Below are 20,501 nucleotides of genomic sequence, written 5' to 3'. Positions count from 1 at the left end.
CAGCCTCCTCTGTTGTCCCACCTGTCTGCGGCGCGTTCGCAGCTGGGTTTGATTTGATTTCCACTCCAGCCCTGGAAACACGAGGCGACAACGCGGCGTCGGAGGTGCAGGTGAGCAGGGCAGCATCTCCCTGCCTGGGGCAGCCGCGGGATCCAGCTCCTGCCCGAGCTCCCCTGCAGCAGCCGGGGGAGAGCTGAGCTGCCTCTGCTGAATCCGTTTGGCAGCTCGGTCTATTTCTTTCACAGGATGTAACAGGAATCGCAGCGTGGCTCCGGTCCAGACTGCCAGGGAGGAGCAGGGACTGGCAGCGCCTCGCGGGGTGTCACTTGTCCCCCGTGGCAGCAGGGCAGGACGTGGCCTCAGCACTGCTGCCCATGGCTGCTCTCCTCTGTGGGTTCGTTTTGGATACCCCAAAAGGATTTTTTTTTTTTTTTTTTTTGAGTGCCCCAAAATCTGCCCTGGGGAGGATTTGAAGCCCATGAGGTCCCGACCAGCTTGCCAAGGTGGAGAGGTGGCTCAGGGCAATGAGGGTGGCACAGGTGACATCTGGCACAGGGCACACACGGAGTTTTCTGCTCTCCCCACGGACTCCACCACGGGCTGCAGCTGCTGGGATCACACAGGGCAGAGGCAGCAGAGCTGGAGCTGCCCAGGATGAGGGAATGGAACAATCTGGGGATTCCCCACGCCCCAGGCTGTTCCTCAGCACCATTCCTCCCTTCTGGGAGACCAAGTGGGGTCTCAGCTCTGCCTGCTGGGACAACGTGATGGGACAGACACCGGGATCAGTGTGTCCCAGTTTGCAGGGGGAATCTTTTTTTCCAGGCAATGATTTTCTTTGCATTTTCTCCCCTCACTGAGGCCACGAAGGGACCGTGCAGGAACCGGTGCTGCCTGGTGCTGCCTGGTGCCCTTGAAAAGACCCTGCTGCCTGCTCTGAAACGATGCAGCTCCGGTGCCTAATGATTCCTGACAGCTCGGGAAGGGCCCTGCTGCCGGCAATTGGGAAGGCAGGGACAGGGAGGGTTACTGATGGCTCTGGTTATTACAGTCATTGGGCTCCATCGATCACGGGCTGTGCACCGAGGCTGGCAGGAACTGGGGCGCAGCCCAGCGCTCCCCATTCCCGTTCCCATTCCCGCTGCCAGCCCCGCGGGCCCTGGCACAGCTCGGGACTGCCCGGCATGGCTGAGAGATGGGGCACACTGAGCTCCCGAATGCTCCTCCACAGCCTGGAGCGGTGCCAGATGTGATCAGAGAAGCACAGAATCCAGAAAGGTTTGGGTTGGACGGACTTTAAATCCATCCAGTTCCTCCCCGTGCCATGGGCAGGGACCCCTGGCACAGACCAGCTTGCTTCCAGCCTGGCCTTGGTGCAGGTTGCCCCCCCCTCCATTCCTTGGTTTTTCCTTCTAAAAAAGGCAATGTCCTGCATTTCATTGCTGGATCCTTTCTGTGTCAGGCCGGTTTGGGGGGTGGCAGCTCCGCTGGCACATCCTGCCAGCAGCTCCATACCTGAGCTCCCAGCACGTGTCCAGCCCTCAGTGTGCCCCTGCACTGGCTCACTCCTTCAGGAACAAGCCCCTTTGCAGACAAGATATGGCTGAAGTTCAATTTATAACTTTTTAACATTAACCAGAGTCATTCTTGGGGGCAGAGCAGCAGTTTGAGACTGGCACAGACATCTCCCCCTCTGTGTCCCAGGCCCCGAGATCACCCAGCCCACCCTGGGCTCGTCCCTGGGCTGCTGCCGGTGCTGCTCAGCTCTCACGTCATTCCCAGCGACGCTGGTTTTTATATAATTAATTGTCAGCTGTATCAGCCATCAGTGATTTGTGCTTTAAAGATGGCCTGGCAGAACTAATTCCATCGCCGCACGATGCTGTGCTGGATGATGATAACCCGTGTACAGCTTCTCCCACGGAGCCTCATGACGAGCTGCCGCACTTTATTTTAATTAATACAGATAGCAGATATATTTTCATTAGCCATTAGCATCAGGAGAGAAGCAGGGTCCTCCTCCATGGTGAGCGGCAGCTTCGGTCCTGGGGTTGGGTGCAGTGCCCAGCCCTGCTGGGACCCCTGCTCCAGCCACCTCCTCATCCCCCTGCGTCCCTCCTCATCCTTGTGCATCCCTCCTCATCCTCCTGCATCCCTCCTCATCCTCCTGCATCCCTCCACATCCTCCTGTACTCCTCCTCATCCTCCTGCATCCCTCCTCATCCTCCTGCACCCCTCCATGTCATCCTGCACCCCTCCTCATCCTCCTGCATCCCTCCACATCCTCCTGCATCCCTCCACATCCTCCTGCATCCCTCCTCATCCTCCTGCATCCCTCCATGTCCTCCTCCATCCCTCCTCATCCTCCTGCATCCTTCCATGTCCTCCTCCATCCCTCCTCATCCTCCTGCATCCCTCCTCATCCTCCTGCATCCCTCCACATCCTCCTGCACCCCTCCTCATCCTCCTGCATCCCTCCACATCCTCCTTGTGCTGGCTTGAAGGCAAAACCAGCGAGAGACTCCAAGTCAGAAAAAACAATTTAATAGGAGAGGAAAAAAAAAGTAAAATAAAAAACACATGCAATGGTACAAAAGATCACTGACAGAGTCAGAATACAACCTGAAACCGTGGTGGTGGCAGTCCAGATGAGGTGGTCTTGTTGAAGCAGTGTTCTTGCAGAAAGGTCTGGTAGCTCTTGTCCTCTGGGAGTCCAGTGGGTAAGGCTGCCTGTGCTGTCCCAAGGCCCCGATTATATCCAGGTGGGAATGCTTGGCTCCTCCCCCTGGGCGGAGCATCTCACAATGGACTGATATCATTTTATCAGTTTTTCAATGGGTCCTTGATTGCCTATTAAACAGAGATAGCTCCTGGGGAGAGTTATCTATGAGTCATGCAGGACGGTATTGATGGGCCATTAACAGAAGATAGTCTGGAGGGAGGGGGCACGGGAAACAGTGGTGCACAACAACATTTCATGTAGATGGTGATAGAATACATACTTTGGGCACATTTTACATTGTAACCTAGGACATAATCCACCCCTTATTCTATGACCATCTACATTATACCTAAATTAATACATTCTTACAGCTAGATAGATAAATATACACATATACAGAATGAAACCCTACACTCAGTTCTCACTTAAAATTAGGTCTCCCTGTGGTACACAACGGGTTTCCCCATCTTTCTGCATTACCCACCAAGTGGAACCAGGTCCTTGAGCAAAAACAATCCCACGGATGGGTCTGCCTTTGCTTGATGTGGGATTAATCCAAACAGTTTTTTCCTAAGATGCCTTTCATGTGTACCACAGGGACTTTATCTCCATCCACTGTGTGCAAGGGTTCAGACTGGGCAGGACCAGCTCGATTGATTGACCCTCGAGTGTTGACCATCCAGGTGGCCTTTGCTAAGTTCAGTTCCCAATTTTTGAAAGTCCCCCCACCGAGCGCCTTCAGGGTAGTCTTAAGTAACCCATTGCACCGTTCAACTTTCCCGGCAGCTGGTGCATGATAAGGGATGTGATATATCCATTCAATGCCATGTTCTCTAGCCCAGGTGTTTATAAGGCCGTTCTTGAAATGGGTCCCATTGTCTGACTCGATTCTCTCAGGAGTGCCATGTCTCCACAAGACCTGCTTTTCAAGGCCTAAGATAGTATTCCGAGCAGTAGCATGAGGTACAGGGTAGGTCTCTAACCATCCAGTGGTGGCTTCCACCATAGTTAGCACATAGCGCTTGCCTTGGCGGGTTTGGGGAAGGGTGATGTAGTCAATCTGCCAGGCCTCCCCATACCTGTACTTCAACCATCGTCCACCGTACCACAGAGGCTTTACCCGCTTGGCCTGTTTGATTGCAGCGCAGGTCTCACAGTTGTGGATGACCTGTGAGATGTTGTCCATAGTAAGGTCCACCCCTCGGTCACGGGCCCATCGGTATGTTGCATCTCTCCCCTGATGACCAGACGCATCATGGGCCCAACGGGCTAAGAATACTTCTCCCTTGTGTTGCCAGTCTAGATCCACCTGTGATACTTTCACCTTGGCGGCTTTGTCCACCTGCTCGTTGTTGTGATGCTCTTCATTAGCCTGACTCTTGGACACATGTGCGTCCACGTGTCGAACCTTAACGGTCAGCTTCTCTACTCGGGCGGCGATGTCTTGCCAAATCTCAGCAGCCCAGATGGGTTTCCCTCTGCGCTGCCAATTGGCCTTTTTCCAGCGGTTCAGCCATCCCCACAGAGCATTAGCTACCATCCACGAGTCGGTGTAGAGATAGAGTCTTGGCCACTTCTCTCGTTCGGCAATATCTAAAGCTAGCTGGATGGCTTTAAGTTCTGCAATTTGACTTGATCCACCTTGTCCTTCAGTAGCTTGTGCAACTCGTCGTGTGGGGCTCCATACTGCAGCCTTCCATTTCCGGTTAGCGCCTACAATTCGGCAGGAACCATCAGTGAAAAGGGCATATTGTCTTTCAGTCTCTGGTAGCTCGTTATACGGTGGGGCTTCCTCGGCACGTGTCACTTGTTCTTCCTCTTCTTCAAAAGATAGTCCAAAAGTCTCACCTTCAGGCCAGTTAGTTATAATTTCTAGAATCCCAGGGCGATTCGGGTTTCCAATACGGGCGCGCTGTGTGATGAGGGCAATCCATTTGCTCCATGTGGTGTCAGTGGCATGATGCGTGGAAGGAACCTTTCCCTTGAACATCCATCCCAGCACTGGTAGTCGAGGTGCCAAAAGCAGCTGCGTTTCAGTGCCAATTACTTCTGAGGCAGCTTGAAGTCCTTCATAGGCGGCTAAGATTTCCTTCTCTGTGGGAGTGTAGTTGGCTTCAGATCCTCTGTAGCTTCGGCTCCAGAATCCCAGTGGTCGGCCCCGAGTCTCCCCAGGCCCCTTCTGCCAAAGACTCCAAGACAGGCCATTGTTCCCGGCTGCTGAGTAGAGCACGTTCTTCACCTCCGGTCCCGTCCTCACTGGGCCAAGGGCTACCGCATGAGCGATCTCCTGCTTGATCTGGGCAAAGGCTTGCTGCTGTTCAGGGCCCCAGTGGAAATCGTTCTTCTTGCGGGTGACCAGATAGAGAGGGCTCACAATCTGGCTGTACTCAGGAATGTGCATCCTCCAGAAACCTATGGCGCCTAGGAAAGCTTGTGTCTCCTTCTTGCTGGTCGGTGGGGACATGGCGATGATCTTATTGATGACCTCAGTGGGAATCTGCCGCCGTCCATCTTGCCACTTTACTCCCAGGAACTGGATTTCTTGGGCCGGTCCCTTCACTTTACTTCGCTTAATGGCAAAACCAGCTTTCAGCAGAATCTGGATGATCTTTTCTCCTTTCTCAAAAACTTCCCCTGCTGTGTTCCCCCATACAATGATGTCATCAATGTACTGTAAATGTTCAGGAGCCTCACCTTTTTCCAGTGCAGTCTGGATCAGTCCATGGCAGATGGTGGGGCTGTGTTTCCACCCCTGGGGCAGTCGGTTCCAGGTGTACTGTATGCCCTTCCAGGTGAAGGCAAACTGGGCCCTGCACTCTGCTGCCAAAGGAATGGAGAAGAAGGCATTGGCAATATCAATGGTCGCATACCACTTTGCTGCCTTGGACTCTAGCTCGTACTGAAGCTCCAACATGTCTGGCACAGCAGCACTTAGTGGTGGGGTGACTTCATTCAGAGCACGGTAATCCACAGTCAGTCTCCATTCTCCACTGGACTTACGCACTGGCCATATAGGGCTGTTGAAAGGTGAACGAGCCTTGCTGACCACCCCTTGGCTCTCCAGTTTCCGAATCATCTCATGGATAGGAGTCACAGAGTCTCTGTCGGTGCGGTATTGCCGTCGGTGTACTGTTGTTGTGGCGATTGGTACCTGTTGTTCTTCAACTCTTAGTAGTCCCACAGCACAGGAGTCATCTGAGAGACCAGGCAAGGTACTCAGTTGTCTGATGTCTTCTGTCTCTACAGCAGCTATCCCAAAAGCCCAGCGATATCCTTTGGATCTTTGAAGTATCCATTTCTGAGGTAGTCTATGCCAAGGATGCATGGGGCCTCTGGGCCAGTCACGATGGGGTGTTTTTTGCCATCCATTCCCGGTTAAACTCACTTCGGCCTCCAATACAGTCAGCTGCTGGGACCCTCCTGTCACTCCAGAAATAGAAATGGATTCTGTTCCTACATACCTTGATGGCATCAGGGTACATTGGGCACCAGTGTCAACCAAAGCCGTATATTTTTGTGGGTCAGATGTGCCAGGCCATCGGATCCACACAGTCCAATAGATCCGATTGTCCCTTTCCTCTACCTGGCTAGAGGCAGGGCCCCCCCTATTCCTGGTCATGGTACACGTTGCTTTCTTCCTGTAAATATGTTCCTGAGGTCCCTTCAAGTGGATCAGTCATATCATTCTTCTTATACTGTCTGGGGTTCTGTGCCTTTGAGACTGGAGCAATGTTGGCTCTAGATGAGCTCTTCGTGGTAGGTGTCTCTCTCTTCAGTTCACGTACCCGGGCTGCTAAGGAGGAGGTGGGTTTTCCATCCCAATTCCTCATGTCTTCTCCATGTTCCCGAAGAAAAGACCAGAGGTTACCCCGTGGAGTGTATGCTCTCTCCCTGGCTGGTGGGTACCTGCTCCTAATGGCAGAGACTCTTGTTGGTTCTGGCGAGATGTGGTAAATTTCTTCCTTAAGTTCCTTTTTTAGTTTCTGATGGCCCTCTTCAATCAAGCTCCGGACTTGCTCAGCCAGCCTTGTTTCCACGGATGAGACATGGGTACGAAATGGGGCGGTGACAGTATCCTCGTAAATTCTTAGTTTATTGACCAAGACGCCCACCTTGTCCTCACCTTCCCTCCATTGCAGCGTTGCCAGGTAACGGGAGTACATCTCTGGTCCAAGCCGTGCAAATCTCAACCACATCTGTGATGTGCACTGGACATCATCTGGGCTTTTAGGAAATCTCTCGTCTTCTGAGAAAATGATCTCCAGCACAGCCAATTCCCTCAGGCATCGGGTACCTTGTTCCATTGTGCTCCATTTTCCTTGGTGCACCTGGAGGTCTTCTTTACAAAGGTATCTGTCCCTCACACTTGTTAGCAGTCGCCGCCAGAGGCTGAGAGTTTGTTGGGTTCTCCCGATCCCCTGGTCAATGACCACATCCCGAGACAGCGATCCCAGTTGCCTGGCCTCACTTCCATCCAGAATGGTGTCATTGGCTGCAGCGTCCCAGATGCGGAGCAGCCAGGTTAGGATGGACTCGTTTGTCTGGCGGGTGAATTCCCTCCGCAGGTCACGCAGTTCACCCAGGGATAGAGAGCGGGTGATGATCTCTGGCTCTGTCTCTTCTGCTGGGTGCGAAGGTCCTGCCACATCCTCATCAGTCATTATGCGGACTGATTTGCTCTTTGATTTCTTCTTCTGAACAGGGGCAACTGCCACTGGTTTAGGTTGTTCTGCTTCGGTGACAGTTTGTGTAGAGATGCTGATGGCACTTTTGGTTTCTTTCTCCTCTGTGACAGCTTGTGTAGACACTGACACTGTTGCTTTGTTTTTGGTTCCTTTCTCCTCTGTGATGGTCTGAGTAGATGCAGAAACTGTTGCTTTGTTTTTGGTTCCTTTCTCTTCTGTGATGGTCTGAGTAGATGCAGAAACTGTTGCCTTGTTTTTGGTTCTTTTCTCTTCTGTGACAGTCTGCATAGATGCGGTTCCTGTTTCCTCTACGACAGTTTGTGTAGACCCGGATGCCGTTGTTTTGCATTTGTTTCTTTTTCCCTCCTCCTCAAGGAGACGCTGCACCACCCCATGTAGTGTTTGATTTCTAAACATGGTGCAGGCCGTGCAGAGAAGGCAAAGCAGAACTAACAACAATATTATGCTGTCCTTGGCACCTAGAGAGAACTCAATACTTTTGAAAACTGCTGTGCCATACCTAAAAGACTGGAAAAAATCATTCTTTACCCCTCCCCACAGGGGCTGGGTGCGATTATTGAGAGCCCAGATGTAGCATTCTGGACCAGGACAAGAACACAAAATAGAGTATATATTCCGAATGATGCTCATTGCCTCAGAGGTTATCATACAATAAACATAATAGACCAATACAGCAATTTTGGTACCATACCCTGGTCTACACATGAGCATTAAGACCGGCAAATACTGCCCCATGTGTGGGAAAATGTAGAGAGCTAGGTATAAGATATATGAAAGCATGTTGAGCATCATAGCGGACAGCTGTTTCTTTTTTCCTCACAACAAAATTGTAATTCTGACTTTTCTCAGTACCTCCTGCCCCACGTTGGGCGCCAAAATATATGTGCTGGCTTGAAGGCAAAACCAGCGAGAGACTCCAAGTCAGAAAAAACAATTTAATAGGAGAGGAAAAAAAAAGTAAAATAAAAAACACATGCAATGGTACAAAAGATCACTGACAGAGTCAGAATACAACCTGAAACCGTGGTGGTGGCAGTCCAGATGAGGTGGTCTTGTTGAAGCAGTGTTCTTGCAGAAAGGTCTGGTAGCTCTTGTCCTCTGGGAGTCCAGTGGGTAAGGCTGCCTGTGCTGTCCCAAGGCCCCGATTATATCCAGGTGGGAATGCTTGGCTCCTCCCCCTGGGCGGAGCATCTCACAATGGACTGATATCATTTTATCAGTTTTTCAATGGGTCCTTGATTGCCTATTAAACAGAGATAGCTCCTGGGGAGAGTTATCTATGAGTCATGCAGGACGGTATTGATGGGCCATTAACAGAAGATAGTCTGGAGGGAGGGGGCACGGGAAACAGTGGTGCACAACAACATTTCATGTAGATGGTGATAGAATACATACTTTGGGCACATTTTACATTGTAACCTAGGACACTCCTGCATCCCTCCATGTCATCCTGCACCCCTCCACATCTTCGTGCATCCCTCCACATCCTCCTGCATCCCTCCACATCCTCCTGCACCCCTCCATGTCCTCCTCCATCCCTCCACATCCTCCTGCACCCCTCCATGTCCTCCTCCATCCCTCCACATCCTCCTGCATCCCTCCACATCCTCCTGCATCCCTCCTCATCCTCCTGCACCCCTCCACGTCCATGTGCTCCCACACAGCACCAGCTGGGCGCAGGGCAGAGTTTCCTCCCAGTCCAGTATGGTTGGCGCTATCCACCCCTGAAAACCAAGTTTTTTTGGAGGGATTAAGAGCTGATTTAACCCCGCTGCTCCATGCGTGGCGGGAGCTCCCATCCAAAGCTCTCCTCCCTCTCCAGCGCAGGAGGACACACAATTAGCAGGCACGTTCATAATTTCTCAGATTTAGAACAATTAAACTGGCTCCCTGGTACTTCTGACGAAAGCAGCCCCTTGTTCCCCGAGGAAGGAGCAGCCTTCCTTGACCTCGGCTCTATTATTCTGTTTGATTGATCTGAATTCTATCAGAAAGGATAATAAGGGGCTTTGGTGGGGGGGTGCAGGAACACTGGGAACACAGAGGACAACGCTTTGCCGAGGGCTGCTGTGCCCAGCTGACGATTCTGACAGGCTGTGAGACACCCAGACCGCTCTCTGTGCCCACAAAATCCCTGGATTCCCAAAAACCGAGGAATAGAAGCATAAAAGGATAGAATAAACAAGCAAAGAGGATTTGGTGGCCAGCGGCAGGGACCTGCTCTGTAGGCAATGTCCCACCTGTGTCACCTGCCTGGTGGGGGATGTGTCACCTTCCCCTGTGCCCATGGGGCATTGCTGCCACCGTCTTTACCTCGGGAACAGCTCCAAGGATGCTGATGGAAAGGCATCTCCCTTGTAAGGCACGAGGCAACGTCACCTCCGTCTACCCCCCCCCAAAATTCCCTCAACGTCAAAATCGGACACCCACACATGGAAGGGATGGGCTGGCTGTTCCTGAATCACAGCTGCTTTGAGTCGAGAGAAATCCCTTAAACCTCACCCCTGGAGGGTGGTTTGTGCCCCCAGCTCTGCCCTGGGGGTGTTTTGGGGAGGAGCTTTGCCCTTTCTCGTGGGCGGCTCTTTGCTCTCCGGTCGCTGCTGCTGCCTGGGCAGATTTTCCTCCTGATGTTATTTTTGACCCACCCTGGTGACGGGGAAATGTGGTGAGGAAGGAGCTGGCTCTTCTCCCCAGCAGGTAATGAATGGGCCAATTATACAAACCCGTGTGTCACCCGCCTGGGATGAGGGGTTTGTCACCGCTGCCGTTGTTTATGCTCCTAGAGGGTAATCATGATTTTTAATGTCCTTTTGATAGCGGTGTAGTGTGATTAAAACAGGCACATCTGAGACATAAATCCGGGTTTAAGCGCTGCCTTTTTGACACACAGTGTTGAGCACACGGGGCTGAAGGGTTCCTGGGCTGTGCCACCTCCAGCTGCCTCTGGAAAACCACCCCGGACCTGGCCCTGAAGGGACGGTGACCTCCTGCCCCAGGGGCAGCAGAGCCTGGAGCAGCAGCTCAGTGGAGGCAGGAGGAGCCAGGCTGGGGCTGTTGGCTCCGGATAAACTGATTTCCTGGGAGCAGGAGCAGGAGGAACAGCAGGAGGTCAATGTAAGCCTGTACCGCGGGTTTTCCAGGAGAGAAAGCTCTGGGCTGTAGCTTGGGATGGAGCTGGGGGACTGAGGAAGGAGTTTTCAGAGCTGACCCCCTGTCTGAGGTGACTCTGACTCCGGGCAGGCTCCTGCCCTGGCTGCTCCCGGCGGCCTCTTGTTTGGATCAGAGATGTAACAGTGAATAATTTAAACGGGACTTTGCTCCTGAGGTCGGTTCGGTGCATGTGGAGTGGAAATGTGGAAAAATCTCGCCCTCCCCCATGGAAGCTTGAGCCGATACCTGAGCTGGGGAAGATGGTGTTTGTGGGACTCAGCTCAGTTTGTGCCCATGAGGACAATGAGCCACCATCACCGTGGGTGCAGGGCTGGAGCCCCTCTGCCGTGGAGCCAGGATGGGAGAGCTCACCTGGAGAAGGGGAGGCTCCAGAGAGAGCTCAGAGCTCCTTCCAGTGCCTCAAGGGGCTCCAGGAGAGCTGGAAAGGGCTTGGGACAAGTGCCTGGAGTGACAGGACAGATGGAATGGTTTCCCACTGCACGATTAGGTGGGATTTTGGGGAAGGAATTCTTCCCTGCGATGGTGCTGAGGCCCTGGCACAGGTTACCCAGAGAAGCTGTGGCTGCCCCATCCCTGGAAGTGTCCAAGGCCAGGTTGGACAGGGTTTGGAGAAACCTGGGATAGAGGAAGGTGTCCATGCCGAGGACAGAGGGTGGAAAAAAACCCAAACCCTTCTGTGATTCCGTGCTGAGCTCCAGCGGAGCCGCTCGGGATAGGTGAGATGGGTCCGAGGGAGGAGATGCGGGGATCCTGCTGGGACCAGAGCCCGGTGATGCGGGGGAACAACGGCGGGGCGGCCGCAGACGAGCCCCACTGGAGGAATGGAGCCACTTCCCAATTTAGATCTTGTAAAAGACGCTTCGCGGTGGAAAAACTGAAAAGCTCTTCCCCCGGGGCGCGGGCTGCAGCGGCGAGGACTCTTGTTTTGCTGCACCCTTCCCTCCCTACCTTCCCTAATGAATTCCAAGAAAGCCTCAACGCATTCCTAAATGGGAACACAGCCTGTGTCCTTCACAGCCATCTCCACAACAAAGCCAGCCATCTCGCCGCTGGCAGCCGCGGGCTCCTCTGCGAGCCGCAAACAAAAGCTGAAAAGGAGCCTTTCTAGTTGCGATTAGAAAGCTGGAGAAGTTTGGCTTTTACTGCTTATTGCCTCACTGATTTCATCTCCGCGGCAGCTCTGGACCCCTCCGGGGACAGGAGAGCAGCCCCAGCCCCTCTCGCCTGGCGGCTGCGGCGATCCCGCGGCGGGAGCCGTGCGCCCAGGAGGAGCAGGAATTGGGAATCTCGGCGCCTTTAGGATGCTGAGCTGGGTCTGGACATGGGTTTGTCCTCAAGGAAGGAGCAGCGCCGTGGCCCGGCAGGTGTCAGAGTGCTCGGCTTCCCCCAGGAGGGGACCGCGGCACCAGCAGCATCCTCCTCTACTTGAGGACATCCCCGACCCCATCAGCGCCCAAATGGCCCCAGCGGTGCCGGTTATTGTCCCAAATCCGTCCCCCAGCCACCTCCAACCCGGGGAGACACGGGCGTTCATCCCTCCAGGAAATGCAGCCTTCCGGGGCTTCTCCAAGCAGTGAGGGGTGCGGAGGAACGGAATTAAATTATTCAAAAATATTTTTTTAATTTTTTTTTCTTTCTTTCTTTCTTTTTTTTTTTTTTTTTTTTTTTTAGGGAATAGATGAGGGAGAGCGATTATCGGGGAGAATTTCTTCGGGGGAAATTCTGGCACAAAGACAAACTGCAATATCTCAGCGCGGGCTGGGCGCTGAGTCTTGGATAAAAATAAAGCAGGAGGCGGCAGCACCTTCCCGATGACATTAACTCCATTCATCTCCCGCTGCCGCCGCCGCCAGCGTGCTCAGGCATTAGGAGTTACGTTTTCCTCCACTATTTCTCAAATATATTTATGCTGGGAGATGTTTGTGGAGGTACATCCTGTGCCTGGGGCAGAGGATTAATTCCAAACTGTCACCTCGCTTTTTGATGGGTTTGTAAATTCTGTTCCGTTGATTTGCACTCGCAGTAAATTGATAAAATCCTCTCTACAAAAACCTAATTCACCATTTAGGGCTCGCCAGGGTTTTTAGACCTCATTGGCTAGCATATTTATGTAAATATAGTGTCCAGCAGCAATTTAAAAACCGCTGCGTGGATAATGTGGATGGATAAGGAGTGAAGGGAGACACATTGTGTGGCGGGGGCTGTGTGCCCTGGAGAGGAGCCTGTCCTTGCCTCGGGGCCCCAGATTTTGGGGTGGCTTTGCTGTGGGTGGCTGCTTTGGGCAGCGTTGCTCCAGGATCTGACCCCTGCACCAGAAGTGATTAACCCTGACCGTGCCGGAAGAGTCTGAGCTCTCCAAGGATGGCATTGGATGCGTGAAAGATGACTTTGCCAAGAACACCTGCGGTGGGCAGGGATGTACCGGGAGCACTGGGGGCTCTTAGGGCTCATGCCAGAGTGGTCTGATTTAGGGACTTGGTATCTTTGCAAATGGAGGTTCAAAACTGTCTGGAAAAGCCTGGGTTTTTTTTTTTTTTACTGAAATTGCATTAAATCAGCATCAGGAGATCAGCATCAAGCCCCGTTCCTGTGCAGCCCCATCATCATGGAAGGGATGCGGGGCGGCAGAGGGGACATCAGCAGTGATGTCCTCAGTACTGTCCCCCAGCCACCACTCTACCCGAGACGGAGCATCTCATCCACAAAATGCTGCCATGCTCCATTAATCCACCCAAAAAATGTCAGATGGAGATTCTCTCCCGAATTTTAAATATTTCCAGCTGTTCTGACTAGCTCTGAAATCGCCCCGAAATGACCGCTTTCCAGAACATTCCCTCACTCCCCCATGCTGTTCCCGAGCCCGGTCACTGCTGCCTGCTGTGCCCCAGCCCCACACGGCAGTGCCAGGTCCTGGCAGTGCTTCCCTCGCCCCGGGGCTGGAGCACATCACTGAGTGTCCCCCGGAGGCCCTGGGGACCACGTTTGTTGTCCCCTCGCGGGGGTCCCCCTGCAGATCCACCCTCCCTGGGGTGCTCCACAGCCCCTCAGCTCCTGACTTTGGCACATCCCAGCCGAGTGTGCAAGACAGAGAGACGGGCCGAGACGTGAGAATCCTCCTTGCTGAGCAGATGACGCCGCTCTGGGATCCATCCCACAGTTATCCCTTCTGTCGCGCTCGAGTTTTTTGGATGCCTTCGCATTTGGCACCAAATTTCCTTCCTAGACTAAAGCTTTGCACTTGGAATGGTGCCTTCGGAGCCGGGCTGAGTGGCCAGGCTGCTCATCCGATCCCTCTGCACTGCCAGCAGCTTGCGTTGCGCTTCCATGAAGTCTCCTTGCGCCTTCCTGCTGCAGCCATCTGTCCTGGGGTGCCAACGCCTTGTCCTCACCCCCATGGAGCGGGCACACAGCCAGGCCCCTGCCCGGCCTCCTGGGCTCCCTGGGGGTAGGACATCTACTGCAGTCCATGGGCCAGGGAAAGGGAGAAAGTTCTGGATGAATCCTTGCTTGCCCCAGCTCAAGGCAGACCTGGGAATCCAGGCAGAGCCTCCTCGCTGTGCATCAGGAAAGCTCCAGGCTCAGCCGGTGCTCAGGACTGGTCAGCTGCTGCTCTGGCCTCTTCCCAGAGAGGAAAAAGCAATAAAAGAGAGATGTCTGACTCGGGGCTGTGCCCTGGGAGCGGGCCAGCCGCAGCTGCACCACTGCTGGGAGCTCCAGCAAGCAAAAAGATGGAACAGAGGGGAAATCAGCTCCTCAGCGCCCTGGGAACACCGTCCGCCCTGGCTGGGGACAGCCCTGAGCCACCATGGGACAGAGCACGGCAGGTCCCCATCCCGGGGGGCTGGATCCAGGTGCCCCAGCTCGCTCCAGGAGCAGGACCCTGGGCTGGATCCCTGGTTTGGGGCTCGGTGCAGCTCCCACAGCTGTGACAGAGTGACACCAGCTCCCAGCAGCACGCTTCAAAGGGCTCCTTATCTCACATCCCTGACATCCAACAAAGGCATCGGGGCAGGAATGGTGTCCTCTTCAGAGCCAGAGGAACAGAGGCAGACACAGCCTCTGATTTCACGGCTCCCGGCAGGTCCTCCCTGACATCCCCTAATTTCTGGGGAGTCCCAGCTCACATGCACTGATCGTGGCCGATCAAGAGTCCCCCAATCTCAGGGACCAAAGGTGCAGATCCAAGTCGGAGATAACCAAAACTTGCACTTGGTTGTGAGCCAATGCCACAGGCTCTGCTGGAAACACGCAGCACATCCTTCTCCAATATGGGAGACGAGCCCCCCCTGCTCCCAGCTTTGTCCCTTCAGAGTCCCGTTGGCTCCTCCAGCCACCCAGCTCCATGGTTATCCTCTGACTTTGGAAATCCTGACCCCTGTTTGTTTGTGTCCCCTGTCCATTTGTGTCCCCAGTCTTCCCAGAGCACCGCTGACCCTGTGCGTGTGCTGGGTTGACACTGGATGGATGCTGGGTGCCCACCAAAGCCGCTCCATCACTCCCACAGGAGACATTCCTCCCTGAACTTCCCGCCCTGAGTCCTTCCCACAGGCTGCAGTCCTCCATGGACTCCTCCAGTGCTGGTCCCTTCCACGGGGTCAGTCCTTCAGGAACAGGATGCTCCAACCTGGATCCCTTCCGCAGGGTCATGAGCCCTGCCAGCAAACGTCCTCCAGTGTGGGCTCCTCTCTGCATGGATACACAAATCCTGCCAGGATCCCGCTCCAGCACAGGCTCCTCCATGGACTGCAGGTGGATCTCTGCTTCCCTGTGGATCCCCGTGGGCTGCAGGGGCACAGCTGCCTCACCCTGGGCTGCACCACGGGCACCTGCAGCACCTCCTTCTCTTCCTTCTCTGACCTTGGTGCCTGCAGGGCTGCTCCTCTCGCAGACTCTCACTCCTCTCTCTGGCTGCTGTTTCCATCATGCAGGTATTTTTATCCGTGGATAGAGCAGGATGTGGATAGAGCAGGATGTGGATGGAGCAGGATGCGGATAGAGCGGGACCAGCCCCATGGGACAGAGCAAGAACATCCTTAACAACTTGTCGGTTAACAAGCTGTGAAAGGAGACAGACAGCCAGGAGCTGGCAGCCCGTCCCCTGGAATGAAGGACACTTCCCTCCCCGAGCACCTCGGCAGGAAAGGCTCCTGCTGCAGAGCCCTTCTCCTTCCCTTCCTGCCAGTTCCTGCAGGCTGAGCTCCCTGCCACTGCGTCGGGGCTGCAGGGAGAGCAGCTGAGGCACGTGCACCAGGCGGATCTGCTCCCCGAATCCCGTCAATCCAGCACCACTCACTCGCGCAGCAGCGGGCAAAGCGATCCCGTGAAGCAGGACCTTTTGGGAAGGGCTCTGGAAAGCCGTGGAGCACAGCCACGAGCAGCAGCCGAAGGGCAGCAGCCTGAGCCAGAGTGATGCCAAACCTGCTCTCACCCCATGGGACTTCCTCGCTCTGCCCTTTGCCCCGGGGGCACCAGCTGGGGGCCGGCAGCTGCCCTTCCCCACGGCCAGGGGCTGGCACCAGCTGCACCCCGAGGTTTCTGCTGGTAAACTCAGCTTTGGCCCCACATTCTGCCCTACCCGAATTCCACCTGTCCAGGTGCTGCCCTTGGTCCCCAGGCTCCAGCGTGGCTCATCCCAGTGCTCATCCTGCCGAAGCCCTGACCAGGGCAGAGGGCTGGCTGCTGTTGGGGTGCCGGTGTCCCCCTGCCCCTCCCGTGACTGGGAGCAGCGCAGGGACAGGCACATCCCCACTTTGCAGAGCACCCCGTGCCTGGCAATCCAGGGGTTGAAGCCACACAACACTCACCAGCGCACCCAGCAGTTTCATACCCCTGACAAGAGCGTAAATCCATCCTGATGGGCCGGAAAATTGGAAAGCCGGTGCTCATGCCGTGTTTCCTACAGAACATCTCCGAGCTCCTGGAAGATGCACTCGGTGGCAGCCCCGGTTCCAGCCGTGTCGCTCACGTCATGCTAATTAAAATAGAGGCTGTGTTTTGTAACAGGATTTCCTTGGAGCCTATTTCACCGCTCAGTAACCACTTTCAAATATTTGAAAAACAAAATCGCATCAAGCAAATCACTTTTGGATTGCTCGCAGAAGGTTACTCTGGTTTTGGGTTTGTTTTTTTTTTTTGTTCCCAAAGCCCACTGGAAGCGGTTGCGCTCATCGCAGTGACAGAGGATGGAAAATACACAGATTTCTGAGGCTGCTTGTAGTCTACATCAAAAGCTGTGTGTTATTTAATCAGACAAAGCCTATTTCATTAAAAAAACAACTGCCTGTACAAAATGCGATAACAAAGCACCCCAGCGCTCGGCACTGACCTGGAATACCCAGGGAACATCCCTGCCTGCCGGCAGGATGGGACATGCTCACACCAACGCATTTTGATGCCCACGTTACCTGCCCAGCAATGCCCTGGCACTCCTCTGCCTCATCCATCACTTATTATCCATTAACTTCCGAACCCAGCACCGCCTGACTTCCAAGGGATGGATCACACACTTCCCTTTTTTACACCGCTTGCTATTCCAAGATCTTCGCTGCCGTTCTGGATGCCAAGGGATCACATTCAGCTGACTTGGTGCAGCCTGGCTCCTCAGCCCTAAATCCTGCCACCACATTCCTCAGTGAAGGAGAAGTTAAAAATGAACATAAGGAAATGTCTGTGACACTGTGACATCCACAAAACTGCGCTTGAAATGGCATCTTTGTAATATTCATAACGGCAAAAAATACCGGAGGAGCAGAGGGCTGAGAGAGACTAATTTCATTTACTCCTGATCCAGGCTCTCCTCATCCTTTCTGCCAAGGAGGAGGGAAGGAAGAGGAGCCATTTGCCACGGCCTTTGACAGCTCTCCATCAGACAAGCCCCTTTCTCGCTATCTGCGCTGGCAGCCTGGCTCTGTGCTGTTATCTCGCTGCTCGGGGTGCTGCTGCGAGAGCTCACCACGCACTTGTTGCAGCCCTCGCCGAGTTCACCATCGGTTTTCCTTCCTGCCGGACACACCTGATCCTCTGGAAACAGCCTCCCGTGGTGCTGCGCTCACCACAGAGCCAGGGGCATCTCTGTCCTTGCTGTTGGGCTGTGACAGCCACCCCAGGAGCGCCCCGATCCCTCCAAGAAGAGAAAGGAGGGTGCGGAATTTTGGGGTGCAGAGGAGCCTGAAGTTCAGCACCCCCAGCTGCATTTCTGCTCCCGGCACCGCAGCCCCGGGCAGGATTTCATCACAGCCTGTATTAGACACCCCAAATACATTTAGAAACCCTGGATGTCCCAGGGGCTCAGCTATGCCTCTGCCATCCCCTGTGCCGGGGGCTGAGCCTGCACTCAGCTGCCCACAGCCCCCGTGTTTTGCCCACTGCATCATTCCAGGGTACAAATAAATGCCCCTGTCGGTGCCCACATTCCCGGGATGCTGCTGCTCCAGCACAGGCTTCCCGGAGCCTCCTGGCACAAGTCCCTGTGCAGGGACGTGCCTCTGCTGCCGGCTCTGCTCTGCTCTGCTCTGCTCTGCTCTGCCGGTGGGTGGGTGCGAGCGGATGCCGAGAGCAGAGGAGAGGATTTCACACCTCCTCTCTGGTGATCTAAATGGCTTCACCAGTGCAGAGCACCCAAAGCCAACCAGCCAAGCACCCGATGGGTGCAAGTCATGTGAAAATGGTTCTTCTTCTTGGGCGCACGAACAGAAAGAACAGCAGATGGAGCAGAGAAATCTGTCTCTGCGGGATCTAATCCTGCTCCCCCCCAGCTGGAGAACAGCAGGATTTGCTGCTCTGGGCCCTTGGCTGTGTCGCCCTCCACACAGATGGACAAGACTCCCCCCAGGCACGGGCAGAGCTGCCACGTCGCCACCGGCTCCAGGCTGCGTAGGCAGGAGTTGGGATTTTACTGCAATAATTCACCAAACCTTGTAAAGGGTCAACAATTTATCAGCTCCCTCTCTCTGCCAAGGAAAGAGGAATTCAGCACACTGTGTTCTTCCACCATGAGATTTATGGCAGATTGTGCCAAATCCTGTTCCCGGGAGCTGGACTGCCTGCTGATGCTCCCCGCGGGACTGGGGCAGCCCTCCTGCCTCAGCACACGAGGGGCTGAGGGAGCTGAGAGCCCTCACCGGGCCTGTGCTCACTGACTTTTCCTCCCAGCTCCCCCAGGCCCCCCCGGGAACCCGGGATCATCGCTGCTCTCACACAGAGCCCCGGCAGCTCGGACCAGAGCGTTTGTGCGACACACCAGGGGAACGTGCCTCTCTGTGTGTCCCTGGGCTGGAACAGGATGCCAGAGCTGGCAGGGACTTCTCATCCGATTCCTCCACACGTACGCAGCACACAAACCCGTGCAGGTGAAGGAGAAATGCCACCCTCTACATCCATCGCTGCTTTGCTGCCCAGAAAGGATGGATTCTGTAATACAATCCCTCTCTGGAGAGCCGCGTTTCAGATCGAAAAGTCAAAGTCATTTAACGCAATCTGACCACGAGAGCAGGGACCGGAGTGGGCAGGCAGCACCGCACGGCACTCCTGACACCAGGAGCCGGTTGTGCTTGCTATAAACCCCCTGCCAGCCCCGCAGGGCAGCCTCAGGCCCCGAGCACGCTGCAGCGCCAGCACACACCGGCCTCTCCCGTGCTCCCACCGAACAATCCACACCGGGAACCCCACCCAGGCTCACATCCGAGCCCGGCTGCTTCGTCCTGGCATCCCAGCAGTGCCGAGGGACCGGGCGCAGGCACCGCTTCAGCCGCCTCCAAGCCCCACGCGAGTTTGCAATGACTTTGCCAAGTCACCCGCGAGCGCATCCCGGAGCCTATTCTTAGGTCTGGCATCGCGGCAGTGGGAGAGGGAGCGGGTCTGCGTGGGAACGGGGGACACGTGGAACGAACAGGCAGCCCTTGGGTAAACACTCACCCCCCCACGGACACCCCCTGACTGAGACGGGGGGTCGGGAACACCAGTGGGGACATAGAAGTGGAGGCTAGAGGGACACCGGGGGGCTGGGGACACGCGGGGGGCTGGGGACATCGGGGGGCTGGGGACACATGGTGCCTCTCTCCCTGCGGGAGGGAGGCGAGGGGTCCGGCAGGGCTCCCGTGAGGCCGCGGCCCCGTCCGCCCTCGGTTCCCGGTGAGGACGCGGCTCCCGGAGCGCTCCCGGGCTGCGGGAGCTGTCCGCCCCGCGGTGCTGAGCGCCGCGTTCCGCCGGGCCCCGCTCCCGCAATGCCAGAAGTTTCATCCCGGCCCGGGGTGCAGCAGAAGCGGGGGGGGGGTGTCCCCTATGGAGGGCGGCACGGCCGCTTCCAGCAGCTCTTTCCGCTCCCACCGCCCCCTCCCCGGTCCCGGCTGCATCCCCCCGCTCCGGGCCGTGCCCCCTCCCCGCAGCCGGGAAGCGGCGGGCCCCGGGGAGCCCCGCGGCCCCGGCATCCCGCTCCGCCCCGCTCCGCCCCGCTTACCTGGGCGCGGTGCCGCGGGGGTGCCCAGCAGCAGCAGGGCGAGCAGGCAGAGCCCGCGGGGCCCCGGCATCCTGCGGCGGGCGCGGCGGAGCCTCCGCGCCGGGGCGAGCCGGGCGAGCCGAGCCGAGCCGAGCCGGTGCGATCCGAGCCGCTCCGCGCCGAGCGGGGCCGGGCCGGGCGGGGGCGGGCGCTGCCGGCGGAGCGGAGCGGAGCGGGGGGCGCGGCGGAGGGCGGACCGGAGCGGAGAGCGCGGGGAGCGCGGAGCGGCGCGGAGCGAGCGGCGGGGGAGGGCTCCGGCGGCCGCCCCGGCCCCCGCGCAGCGCCGAGAGCTCCGGCCCCGCCCGCGGCTCCCCACCCCCCCGCTCGCCCCGGCCCCACCGACCAGACCAGGTACACGGTTGCCCGTGGTTTCCTCCGTTCTTCTCGGTTTCTTCCCGCTCCAGGAGTG

At 55.9% G+C, this 20,501-nt stretch overlaps 1 protein-coding gene across 2 annotated transcripts in view; it reads right to left on the bottom strand.

Annotated features, from left to right (window-relative positions):
- The window catches only part of SEZ6L (seizure related 6 homolog like), a 42,459-nt gene extending 22,335 nt beyond the window's left edge, over positions 1-20,124 (bottom strand). For both annotated transcript variants that reach the window (XM_040081047.2, XM_040081048.2), the window contains exon 1: positions 20,054-20,124. In XM_040081047.2, the coding sequence (XP_039936981.1) occupies positions 20,054-20,123 (70 nt within the window). In that variant the 5' untranslated portion in view covers position 20,124. The remainder of the gene's footprint in view (positions 1-20,053) is intronic.
- Positions 20,125-20,501: the final 377 nt, after the last annotated feature.

This window comes from Hirundo rustica, chromosome 17 (assembly GCF_015227805.2).
Source record: "Hirundo rustica isolate bHirRus1 chromosome 17, bHirRus1.pri.v3, whole genome shotgun sequence".
Classification (NCBI taxonomy): Eukaryota; Metazoa; Chordata; class Aves; order Passeriformes; family Hirundinidae; genus Hirundo; species Hirundo rustica.
The sequence above is the reverse complement of the archived record's forward strand: the minus strand, read 5'-3'. Positions and strand labels throughout refer to the sequence as shown.